A 13,867-nucleotide genomic window follows, 5' to 3' on the forward strand; every position below is an offset into this window, starting at 1 on the left:
TGTGGTATTATAATGAATTAGATCATTACTGTTTTAATACTGACTTAGAAACTTCTTTTGTTGGTAAGTGTCAAAAAAATAAGAAGCATGTAAGAACTTTGACAACCAGTAAAAGAATCCCATGATAAGTCTGGAGGGTGACAGGTAGTTAAGGGTGATGATTTAACATCCGAGTATTAGGTTTCTCTTTTTAGTAAAGAAATAAAACAAAGTTCTGCGCCTGATCAAAGCTTGGAATAATGTCTCTGCACAAACAAAAGGCAAGAACTACATGAACAGCAAAAACAGGAATTATTTTTAGATGATAATTTAGAAAGATCTAAGGGGATTTGACACATTTATAAATGTACGTAATCCTGTTACTGTTTACCACAAAGCACTTAGTATTTAGCCGATCCATCCTTTCTTTTGAGTGCTTCAGGTTGTAATGGAGCATTACAATAATACTAGTTTTTGAAAAATCTGTTAACTGTTATTTATTCATCAAGCATCTATTTCTGCAATCATTCGAACACATTGGTTTGGTTGATACAACAGACAGGATCTCCGGTTAAGATTTATTCATTCATTCATCTTCCGTTTTGTCCCTTACGGGGTCACGGGGCTGCTGGAGCCTATCCCAGCCACTTACGGGCGAAGGCAGGGGACACCCTGGACAGGTCGCCAGTCTGTCGCAGGGCCACATATCACAACCATTCATTCTCACACTCACACTTATGGACAATTTGGAGTGACCAATTGACCTATGAAGCATGTTTTGGTGAGAGGAACCCGGAGACCACGGAGAAAACCCACGCATGCACGGGGAGAACATGCAAACTCCACACAGAAAGGTCCCCCATTGGTGTTCTGGTTCAGGTCCCCCAGCCGGGACTTGAACCAGGGGCTTCTTGCTGTGAGGCAAGAGCACTAACCACTGAGCCTAGATCTTTTACGTTTTGAAATAAATATTTACAAATTACCCACATTAAGCCGCCTGCACTTAACCTTTATGATGTAGATCTTTGTAATCAACAAACGAAAGTATAGAACATTTATAAAGTTATAGCTTTATTAGGAAATTCTGTTATTTTTCAATTTATAGAGTTATTTTTTTTAAACATGTATTTATGCTCTCCTGCTGTATGCAGTAAAAATAGTACACACATTCCCTTAATCTATAAAAAATAGCCTGCCTTCAATTGAATATGTTAAAACTTAGTTTAGTGTGTTGCACACGTGTAACAGAATGTCTTTTAGAGCACTACTGCATCAGTTTTTCAGTTACAGCTTCCACAGAGTTGAATACTGGTGCAATGCTAATTAATTTTGGAGGAAGCTTAGTGAAATCCACCTGCTGAGCTGAAACCATCAGCTGCCATTTTCAGTCTGTGGTGCTCATTTAATGATGTGGCCTCTTTTTATCTTCATCCTACATTCCTGCAGAGAGGCTAGAAATCCTGCAGGTGTCTTTGACTTGGTTCACATGATTCTGTGTTTGACTTTTGTGTTTGTGGATTTTATCCAACACAACAGCAGAGATAGCCCATATGAGAAATATCTCTTTCTCCCTATTGAAGTAGATATTTATCTTTCGTTTTATTGAAATGCAAATGTTTTTCTGCTCTAATGTTCAACACAAAATTTTTTTTGATGTTCTTGTGCTCTTTTTTTCTCTCATCAAAAAAACATCCTGTTACACAACTGTGTTATTTTACTCTTTATGTGCATGTTTTTGCTATTTTTAGAACTTGCATGTGAGACGTCAAAAAATGCGTAGATATTATAGATTAGAATAACAAAATACAACACTAAACTATCAAAAATGAAGTCAACGATGCGTGACCTTTCACCAGTCTAAAACATATACTGTACCACTGATGGCAGAAAATCTACGTTCAGTACAGTATTCAGCGCCTTATTTCCTTACAACTTTAACTTATTCAACCTTAAACCAGATCAAGAACAATATTGTTATTTTCAACTGTGTTCCGGGATGTTGATAACTGTGTCTGCTGTGCTGCTTGAGCCAAAAACTGGGTTTATCATCAGATAAGATGTGTTTCTTTATTTATACGAACAATGACAAGCCCAGTTTTCTTTGTTGCACTCTAAAGGTAGAAGAATGAAGGATCTTCTTAAATCAGGAAGTGTTTTAGCTGGTCAGGAGTCTACGGAAGAATGGCTGACTTTGTGTGTTTCTTACAGTGTGAAACGGTGCTTCTTCATTTTAAAACATACTTACACTAAGGACGAACAAAAAAATTGAGTTGTAATTTGTAATAATATTTGTAGTCATTCATTGCTAAACACAAAGGCTGATTTTGTCTTACCAGAAGCTACAAAACAATTCATAGTCCAACTTCAGGCTGAGTAAAAAAAATAACCAGAACACAAGCTTTGGTTGTAGTTGTACGGTCAGCCAGAAGATACCTGTTCTCAAGGCTGACAGGTCATCACATCAAACTGCTCTTGTTAGAAATGGCATGAAAAAAAAATCAGGTATTCAGGTATCAGATTAACACATAGACTAAGTCTGAAGTATGATATGGGCTCTTTAAGGTCGTTAAAGGCGAAATTGTATCTACTGATAACATATTTTACAGGAGAAGGTCTGTGGTCCTCTGATCTTTTTGTGCTAGACGGGGATTATCTTGTAGGATGGAACAAAATATTGAACTGCTACCAGAAGCCCAGAGCTGTGGACTGACCACACGTCAGTGAAACACAAACATACAAAAAGTGGGTTTAGGATGAGGACCAGATAAAAAAAAAGGTCAGAAGCTGACTATAATGAGATTATGTCAGTCATGGATTTAAAAAGAGGATAAGATCTGTTAATAACCCCATGGTTAACTTTTCAGCAAGATGACCCCCATTTGTGCTAAAAAAAAGTTCTTTTGGTTTAATAGGTTCTTAGATTCCCAATGGATGTAATAAACACTAAATGAGATCCAATACAACCAGTGGATGATTTTTTTCAAGTCTGTGATGTGTAAATAAGCTGCTTTGAACTTGTTTTTCTCACATTTAAAAGCTGTAATGATGCTGAAATGCAGACTTTAGGGGCCAGTTAATGATCAGCTCACTCAAATAAGTAGATAAGGATCAGGCCGATGTCCAGCCTCCTTTAAGCTTCCTCGTAAATAAATGTACTAGCAACTTTTAGATTGTAGATGACATTTATCCTGATAAACACTAAAAAATAAGTTATCAAAGTAAAACTAATGTAACAGAGAAAACCAGATTAAAAGCCTTCATGCCAGTGCTCCATTCTGTAATAACGAATAGTCCAGTGGTTCCCAGAAAACAGCACATAGTCTGCAGTTCTACTTTTATTACTTTTGGCATCAGCTGTGTTTGAATTTCAAGTCAATAAAAGTACTGTACTAAATGTAGTATTTTGCACATTTGTTTGGACTCAGAGCTCTGACCACAGTAAATGCTTTTTAATTATTTTTTAAGCATTTTAGAAGTGATCAAGTCCTCTATATTTTGCTGTTTACATGAAAAAAATGGAAATCAGGTGTGAAAGCTAACATTTAGTCTAGTCAGACACTGATCCCAGCTAATAATGTTTCGTCCCACAATTGAAAGTTCTTTTTTCAACAAGCTTGATAGCCTGTCCTCGACCTTTGGTTAGTCCCGACTTAATAAAAAATAAGAAAATATGTAATATTTATCAGCTTCATTCAAAAATTTCAGTTGTTGCAGCATCGTTTGCATAAAATACCTTCTGTTAAAAAGCTGCAGATATTTTTTTTCTATTAAACAAAAATGCAATCATATTTCACTTTAGTAAATTCCCTAACCACATTGTTCCCCTTTATAATAGGGTGGGGGGAAAAAGCAAGTTTCTCTTTGTTTTGAAAGTAAAGACTTTATGTCACAGGGTTCTACAAACAAATTTACAAAGCTTTAATTTTTTCAATTTTAGTTCACACAAAATCAGGTTAGTCACTTTTAGATGAAACTTTCTCAAAATCTTAAGTTAGTCTTTGATTATTTCATTTTAACCAAAAAACCCTTTTCTAGTTGTTTACTATATAACACGGGCTGTAAGAGGAGCAGTTAATCTCCTTACTAGTCTTCACCCCTTCCTTACATGATGTTAGGCCTTCACAAGTTTGTTACAGCAAAGCAGAAAGATCTATATAACTGTTAAAGACCCACTCCAATTATTATTTTATCTATTGTAACAGCGTTCTCAGTGGTCTTTTGATTGTGCGATTTTAAGCCCAAATAAAATAAAAAATTGTAACATTTAGTTTTTGCAAATTAATATAGGGGTTTTAGGCTTGCCTTTTTCTAACTGCATTTTTGTGTCTGCTCCTGTTTCACAGCGATTTAAATATAGAAATACTCAATTTTAAACCATTTTGAGCCTAATTTTCTTTATACATGTCCTCCATCATGAGCAAAATGCCACAAGAACATGTTAAAAACGCCAAAAAAAATAACATTTGCAATTCTTGGCAGACACAAACAAAAAAACAACACTAGTTCCCAAGTCTGATAGTTTAGATCTAAGAAATCGTCTTAGTTACGGATTAAATTAATGTTTAAAGAAAATGGATTAAATTAGATCTATTAGATCTAATCTTTATTTATAACATGATTGTGTGTGTGTGTGTGTGTGTGTGTGTGTGTGTGGGTGTGTGTGTATGTGTGTGTGTTTGCTTGTTTTACAGTTTTGCTGCATAATGCACTTCCCTTTGTTGGGTTTGGATTCCTGGACAACTGCATCATGATTGTTGCTGTAAGTGTTTGCTTCACACACCCATCCTATCATCAATGATTAGGGAAATAAAGCTGCAGTAGTCATTCAATAGGTGAAGACAATCTTTCTTTTCCCCTCAAATTTAGACTGCAGTATATCAATTAAGGAAAACCTTAATGCAGTAAATAACAAGTTTTGTTTTGATTTTCAGCTCAAACTCGAGAGGAAAAGCTTTCTCAGGATCCCAGTTTGTATTTTGATCAATGGTTCTTCAATGCAAAGAGCTGCATACTTGTTATGAGGTTCTATAAGGAGGCATCCACTGAGGATAGAACCTTTAAACACCAGACATGAGCCCCTTCTTGGTGTACGTTGTTAACTTGTGACGTACCATTAAATCCAGAAACCCACTTAATTTAGCATCAATTTAAATGTAAGGATATTATTTTATACAATTGGAAATATATTCCAGCAGAAGAGTTTAAAAGTCCTTTTTCCTTTAACCATGCACAGAAACTCCCAAACGTTCTTTTTGTCAACAACTTTCCACTTTTCCATGATCATCAGTAGAAGAAAACCTACAGGTGCCTGTTCTGGAAAACATCTGGGTGTGTTTTTTTTCTCTGTTTTAATTACATTTGTCGTTTGTGTGTGTGTTTGTCCTTACAGGGCACACAGATCGAGTTATCCATTGGTGTCATTCTGGGAATCTCAACTATGGCAGGTACCAGAATATCTTTAAAATGTTCTTCTTTACCGTCTTCCATGTTTTAGTCTATATTTATCTTCTGTTTTTTAAACCATCGTGAAAGGAAAAAAATCTGTACATGAGAATGGACAGAGAGGATTGGATTTGAAGTTTATTTAGAGAACTGAACTCTCTTCAGCTTCTTCTTTTGGCAACCTGCCTCAAACAGGTAGTCAGTGTCGGTTCTTGGTTAAACCTGACACACAAACACCTGAGAGTTGAGCAAGGTCTGGCAGTTTATCAACTCTGGAGCTTTGGTAAGAAAATTTAGGGGCTGAAAATCGGAGTAAACGAGGAATAAAAAAAAGAAACACAAGTGTTAATTTGGGAAACTCAGAAAAATAGGAGCATTTTAGGAAATCTACAGAAAAAGCAGAGAAAAACAGAAAAAAACAATCATTACTACCACACTCCTCATTCATGATCTATTATCTACCACTGTCCAGAATGTAGGTCACAGGAGGGGTCATTTCCCCAAATGTCAAGATATCTCTCCCCCTAGCAACTTCTTTCAAAAATTCCCAAAGAATACAGAAATAATCTGTATCATTTTGGCTTGTATTAATACAGTAGTTAATTCTGCTTGGATGAAAATAGCGTATCAATCAAGAGCTCGAGTAGGTTAAAGGGTGACATTGTCATCAATGTAGCTTCACATTAAATAAATAATCTGACCTGGATTCCCTCCATGATAGCTGAGCTTTTTGTCCTGACTTTAATGGGGACTCCAAACACCATGTGAGGAAGCTTATTTGTATCTGTGAACTCATTAAACTTCTTCAGAATCCCTAACTTATAGCCATAGTTGGAGTTAAGAACCTAGACTGACCGCTTTCATTAATTACAATACAGTGTAATCAAGGCAAACTACAAAACACAGATGTGAGTTTATTGTAAAATTGTTGAAATGGCTATTTGGTCCTGATTTTTGGCTTTCTAGATAATTATATCTGACTGATAATGACAATATATTTATTTTAAAAAACACACCGACTTAGAGATAATAACATTAGAAATAAGAAAATAAAATTTAAAGAATGGAGGGAATCAAGAAACAAACTGACAAAAAAATTACAATTTCACTGAAAAAGAGATGATTTTAAAGAGTTGGCGTTAAGACAGGAAGTCAATTAATGTTTAAGATTTCCTATGAGCTTCATTAACATAACTTTTGTCTAGCCAAAGTTTTCTACAGATTCCAGTTCTAGTATTTAAACCTGAAGAAAAGCAGCATTTTTCAATGGCATTTAACCCTATATAACCATTCATATCATATTTAATAAACGTATTTCCAAGACTCCGATCCAAACTTTCCTGAACAGTCCATTTTGTAGAACTGGTCCATGTTTTCTGTCTTGTAGTTCATCGTCATTCCACTAGGGGCAGAAGAAGGGCCTTTCCTGCTCATTTAAAAAGTGGCTGCTTCTATGAAATTCAAAAAATTCTTTAGGCAGCAACCGGTTTAGCTAATTCCTTAAATTTTATGTTGAGAATAACTCATCTATTGTTATTCTTTCTCTAAATAAGTGCTTGATGTATTGAAAGAATCTGAAATTACTTAATAATTAATTATTTATAATACAATTACTCCATGCTAAGAAAAACCAATTGTCAATTTTGAGAAATTTGTTTGTTTGCTTTTTCCTGAACACTCAGGTCGATAGTTTTGCATCTTAAACTAACATTATTGTGAGGAAAAATGTACGACATCACCCAAAATAACCTAATTGATGCCATCTCCTCATAAAAAAACATTTTTCATGGAATTCATCAAAGGATTTGGGAAACATCTTAATGGCCAAAAAAATTGTTTTGTCAATTCTTTAATGTATTGGGCTTTACAGAGTAAAAAAACAGTAAAATAAGAACAAATCCACTGTTGGTTCCTTTAAAGCAGGGGTCGGGAACCTATGGCTCGCGAGCCATATATGGCTCTTTTGATGGTCACATGTGGCTCGCAGACAAATCCTTAATTTTACTTTTTTTTTTCATTAGACCAGTCCTTCCCGGGTGCGATGCGATGCCAGAGGCGCGGAGTAGTATCGGTGCTTGGAGAGAAAACTATCAGTTTACTATTATCTATTATTTCACAGAGTTTGTACCAGCCGGAAACCTGTGAATTGCCGTGCCTAAAACGGCGCGCTCCCGTCTCTGAGAACGAGCGCGCAGTTTCGGGGACGGGATGTGTGAGGAAGAAAGCAGAGGGTGGGGGTGGGGGGACAGGCAACAGGGGAATCGCGCAGGGATAGTAAAAAACCCGCTGTCCGTCACTCACTGCAGCGTGTGAGTGTGTGTTTGGTTCCATGTCTGTCTCACATCTATAGAACATTCAAACCTAAGATCACGTTTAAAGTCTCAACGCCTGCATGAAGCAGAAACTCACCACGTATCAACCAGACTAGACCATCAGCAAAACTACCAGGAGAAATACTCATCATTTATTAACAAGAGCATAATGATGTTATTTAAAAGAATCCCCAGACTTATTGTACTTTAAAAATGTTGAAATTACATCAAATGCACACATTCACTTGTATATTTAGTTTTAAACATATTGTCGCGGACTGACTTGGACTGGGTGACTGGGCCGCGTTAAAAGTTCTGGAGTTCATGGTGGAACGCATCAAGCAGAGATCTGATTGGCCCTCAGTCCTGTCGCTCAGCCTGTTGTTAGGGAGTTTGGACCAATGGGGTTCAGCTATGGGCCGAATAAGGAAATAGGAGGGCTGATGCGGCAGTGAGAGAATATAAAGTTGGGAGAAGCGCTCTCATCTCGTCTCGGCGGGAGAGATTCAGGAGTTGCTGAATTAATTGTACGCCGTTTGTTGCGGTCTGCAGTCACCAGAATAAAGAACCTGAAAAGAGGTTAAGTCTCCGTGGCTCAGTGTGGGAAAGGGACGCTACATTATTGTATGGCTCTTTTGAAATTACATTTAAAAATATGTGGCGTTTATGGCTCTCTTGGCCAAAAAGGTTCCCGACCCCTGCTTTAAAGACTCAAATGTTCTTAAAAAATGTATATTAAAGAAAAAAATGTAAACTGGCTTATAATGTAATTGTTGCCACTTATATTCCCTGAACTCAAAGCAGGTCCTTGACATTTTTCCTTCGTCTCAGGCTTCTCTGTCGTATTTCTGGTAACTTCATGTCATCTAAGCTGTGAGAGCACAAACCATGTCAGTGCTACAAGCTGCAGCCTGAGAAGTGGGGTTTGCATTATTAAAGCTGATACTAAAAAGAACAAAATCTGAACATCCTGATAAAGTCCAGGTTACTAAACTCAGAATTTGGAAGATCATAGTTGTAACACCCATATTTAGTCACTGCTTTTCATTCGATGATGCTTAACTGCATCCATGATCAAATCGTCACAGCTTCTCCTTCAGCAGGTGTTTGTAGTATGTTTTAGCTTTAAGGCATCAGCGCGAGTAAACTTATTTGCCTTTGAGTTCTGGCTGTGAGAGCAGAAGAAGCAAAAGGACTTGACTTTTCTGTTTTTAGTCTTGATGGATTCCAAATTCTAAAAAGGATGTTTATACTGTAAAAGTACTTGCATTTTCCATTTGAGGCACCAAATTTGACAAAGCAGCTGCTATAGTTGTAGCAGCAGTTTGAGAGGTTTTCTATTGGAGGTGACATGTTTTATTCAGGTTCACTACTAAGCTGCTGATGCCCTACTTAAATTTTAAAGGATCCACGCAACACCAATTCTTTTACTGTTATTTTTTTTTTTTTACCAAGACCTGGCAGGTTGGAGACATTCTGAAAGGGAGCAGCTTGAGAATGTGCAGACTAATTTAGCGTGGGTGTCAAAATGTGAAGAAATGTGCTAATTTCTTTGCTAAAGCCAGTTTGGTCTCCATGAAAGACGGATTGTGAGCAGTTTGGACTAATTATTTTGTTTTAGGAGTGGAAATGATGTGGAAACTCCCAAGCAGGATTAACTCTATTAAACAGTCTGTCGTTTTGCTGAGATTAGCTGTCAAACCCCCGTTCCCCTCAGGAGTCATGACAAGATGAATATTAGCTTCTTCTTTTGATTCCGTCTTTGAAACCATCTGTCCTGACGTTTATCAGCTAGTTGGATCAAATTGGAGCATTTAATGTACGCTGCACACTTTGAATGGTGAGTGAGAATGACTAAATGTTGCAACACTGCAAAAATGGAATCTTAAGAAAGTAAAAAGACCCTCGTTTCAAGAAAAAGTTTATTATTTTCTGTCTTGCAAGAAAAAAAATCTTATCAAGAATAGTTTTCAACTGCAAAATAATCTTAGCTTGAGAAAACAGTCCTAGTGACTAGAATTTCTTTCTTAAAATGAGAATATTTATATTTATTATGTTTATAATATAGACCATATTTTTAACCCAATAGGCAGATTTTTTTGCTTATTACATAATGTTTTTCACATTTTTAGAATTTTTGACTATGTTGACAGGGGCTGTTTTTACAACAATTGTTGTGTGTAGTTGTGCTTTCTTGAATTTTCATGGCCTGTATTAGGTGATTATCTACAACGGTGCCTCGTGATTTGCTATAGAAGTTAGCCCTAAAAGTAAAAGTTGAGACGTTTAATTAATTTTTTACAGCATGTTGTAGTGAAAATCTTTTCTATGGTAATCCACATCTTCTCTGAGGATGTTTCCCTCTGCAAACATTTCTGCAGAAAATCCTCCCCTTGTTTCACTCAGATCTAATATGTCTGTCTTCTGTCTGTAAGTTCTCCTTCACAAAGTGCTTCTTGATGAGATCTGAACCGGTCTCAGACAAAGCTGCATCATCTTAGCTGTGATGATTTGCTGCAGCGGACATGAGTCCCTTTTTTTAACTGATGCAAAAGCCTGCTGAAGCTAACAGCAAACTTAAATCAAATCACATCTTATTAGTGTCTGGATCTTTATTAAAACTCAAAGGCACATCCTGAGGGTGAATTATTTGAGGTGCATTCATGCACTGGTCTCGTTGTTGTTTGTAGAGCAAATAAAAGAACTAGATTGGGATGAATTGTGTGTCCATACAGTGAATTCTCTGCTGTTTTTTATTCCAACCTCCACTGAGAATTTTTCTGCTGAACTGAACCTTGAGCTTGAAGCGATCAGGAAAAAAACACAAGTGGAGAGCAGAATAGACTTTGTCACATTTCCTTCAGCATTTTAGCAACACAACAACAACAACGTCTCCATAATGGACTCCTCTAATGACAGAAAGAGGCACAGAATTATTCATCACTACTTGAGTAGAAAGAATGTTTCTGCCAGTTTAATGAATAAAGTTTTCTGGCTTCATCATCTATGAGCTGCAGGAAAACGCTGACCCACATTTTGTTTGTGCGTCTTTCATCAATCTAAAATTTATTTAGATTTGTTATTCAATAATGGTTAAAAAATGATACATTCTGATCCACCCTGATCGTTAATTTATATAGCAAAGAGCATTAAATATAGTGTTTAAATGTCAAATCAAGTTTTTTAATGATTAGAGGTTGTATGTCCAATATTAACGTTTATACCGAAAGTATTGATTTGGCCTGAAATAGTAACTATGGTCTCCAATTCTTGCTTAAAGGTATTTGAAATCATGTTAGCTGACTTTTCTCTGATTTGTGATCTACTAAAACTAAATTTTTGCATTTAACAAAGCATAACATCTGATGAGGAAACACATTACAATTTGTTTTCACCTTTCTTTAAAAAAATATTATTGCATTTAGCGACAGAAGAGGCTTTATTTCCTGACAAATGGTCTGGGCTTTTATGTAAATGAATAAAAGTTTCAGAGGTATTAAAATGACCTGCAGGTCCTACAGCAGCCAAGATGAACAGGTGAGAGTCCTCAAAAGAGAAGAATATTTTTAATTCCTATTTTTCCCCTTTAGTATAAAAACACAAATCTACCCACAACTTCTTACATTAGATAAGATGCTGTCCAGAAGAAAGAAGGGGAATTCTATTCCTGTATTTTTAATTTAAAATACTGACATTTTACGCTGTAGGATGCTGGAAACCATCCATCCATCCATCCATCCATCCATCCATCCATCCATCCATCCATCCATCCATCCATCCATCCATCCATCCATCCATCCATCCATCCATCCATCCATCCATCCATCCATCCATCCATCCATCCATCCAGCTCAGTGGTCTTGTGGTTAGAGTGTCGGCCCTGTAACTGGAAGGTCGTGAGTTCAAACTGGCCACAGGCCGAGCCATACCAAAGACATTAAAAATGGGATCCAATGCCGCCCTGCTTGACACTCAGCATTAAGGGGTTGGATTGGGGGCTGTGTCTGCAGCTCACCGCTCCCCCAGGGGATGGGTCAAATGTGGTCAACACATTTCACACACCTAAGTGTGTGATTTAATTTAATTTAATCCGTCCATCACTGAATCCCTTTTAGGGTCACAAGGCCAGGAGAGCCAACCCAGCTACTGCTGGGTAAAGGTGGGGCACATCCTGAACAGGTCTCCAGTACGTTGAAGAGTCACGCACAATCACAGCTATGGGGAAATTTAGAGACACCAATTAACCTATGAAAGCTTTTTTTTGGACTGTTGGGGGAAGCCAGAGAAAACCCACACATGCACAGAGAGAACATGCAGACTCCATACAGAAAGGATTCAAACCAGGGCCTTCGCTGTGAGGCAAGAGTGCTATAAGAGTTCTCAGAAAGATCTCAATCCTGAACGCATTAAAGATGCATATTTATAGAAAGGGTAATCATTTTTTTCAGTTAGAGGAGAGGTTTGACCGATCTGGTTTCCAAACTGAGTCTGGCTGTCTGCAGGGCAGTTATATTCTTTATTGAGTCAATTTACATCCAACAAACTAGATTTAATAAAACAGACTTTAAGTTGGTGGTTAAGTAGTTAAATGTTTTCAGTTTTTTTCACCTTAAAGCCTCTTTTTCAGCCTTGTCTCTCCTCTCAATCCTCTGCAGCTGCTGCACTGGGGAACCTGGTGTCTGACCTGGCAGGACTGGGGTAAGCTTTTCACACAAGACACAAGAAAATGTCAATCATTTTCAGAAAAGCTTTTGGAATTGACATTAATGACATTCAATACTGGTTAATTGTAGTAAAAGCAGTTATTAAACAGCTTAATAGAGGTTAGTATTTTTCCTTTTGAGGACGGGTCTGAAGAGATCTGTTGCACACTGGAAGCAGTTTTTATACAGGAGGAAAAATGTGTCTATAAATAGGTGAGCATTATTTATTAAAGCTGTAAGCAGTCTTATTGTGAATCTAATTGTTCCAGCACTATGAATGTTGTTGAACATGCTGGCACTTGTGCAGTCTGTCAGTGTGATAGATGAGTCGAATGGCTGTGAAACTCTCTGTGGACACTCCAGCTTGCTTTCTCTTCTTCAGGAAACAAAGCTCCTGTGGTCAGTTTGTCAGTGTGATGGGAGCAGCCTGAGATGGTTTCTTCTCTTTCTTAAGATTGATGTATTTATGGCAGAGAGAGCCTGAGCCCCCTCTGTGATACATTATGATTGCTGTTTATGTGCATCTGAATCCTTCTAAGAACCATTGGCTACTGATGCCGGGTAGGGGATGCTGTGAAGATGTGACGGAAACTGACATATGATCACATTTTGTTCCACTTTAGACTGAGTCCTGACTCAGAGACTCAATCACAGCAAGTTAACAATCTTTCATTTATTGAGACGCAGACGTCATGACTCTGAGAATCAGTCTTAGATTTTGGCTTGCTCTTCAAATTAGATTTATGTAACAAAAGAATGTTTTATTTTGTATAATCTGACCTGAGGAAAACTGGCTACCACATCTGTCACAAAAACCAATTAATCCCGGATGAGCCCCCAATTTGTGTTACACAAAACAAATTAAATACCTTAATGACCCAATAGCTCTCATATAGACCAAGGCTCAAAGTAAGCCGGGATTTACTTTCAGAAAATAGAAAATTCTAACAAAAAATAACAAAATGCAAGGACCAAAGTCTGTGTAACTCAAGAACAAAGGAAAGCTCTGTTGCTGTCAGCTGGGGGCCCTCGTCCAATCAGGTGTTCTGGACAACGTAGGCACTAATCTGTAAACAAAGATAGCAGAAGAAAAGAAAGACCAAAATCCTCCAACTCCAACAGAAACACAAAAGAAAACAGAGATAGACAATTCAAAAACACAAAAGAAAAAAAATTACAGCCTCAGCCGTAACACTTAGCAACTTGTGGGCCAAAGGCAAGCACAAAACCTGTACTGAACTGTAGCTACCAGTGTGTTTCTCGATGGAAGAACAATCTTTAACCAGCTGAACCCAACTCACACAAATGCACTCTTCTTTCTTAATGAGACCATTAACTCATTTATGCCCTTGTGTTTTCCAAAGATTGGTTGACTTTTGTCTTTGGTATTTTAAGGATTTTAAAGCAATTCTTTTTTTTAAATAAATCATC

At 37.2% G+C, this 13,867-nt stretch overlaps 1 protein-coding gene across 1 annotated transcript in view; it reads left to right on the top strand.

Annotated features, from left to right (window-relative positions):
• LOC101157639 (transmembrane protein 65) overlaps positions 1–13,867 on the top strand; it is a 49,058-nt gene that overhangs the window by 27,804 nt on the left and 7,387 nt on the right. The window contains exons 4-6 of the mRNA XM_004077755.3: positions 4,671–4,738; positions 5,369–5,423; positions 12,389–12,431. Coding sequence (XP_004077803.1) covers positions 4,671–4,738; positions 5,369–5,423; positions 12,389–12,431 — 166 coding nt within the window. The remainder of the gene's footprint in view (positions 1–4,670; positions 4,739–5,368; positions 5,424–12,388; positions 12,432–13,867) is intronic.

This window comes from Oryzias latipes, chromosome 16, assembly GCF_002234675.1.
Source record: "Oryzias latipes chromosome 16, ASM223467v1".
In the NCBI taxonomy this organism is placed as follows: domain Eukaryota; kingdom Metazoa; phylum Chordata; class Actinopteri; order Beloniformes; family Adrianichthyidae; genus Oryzias; species Oryzias latipes.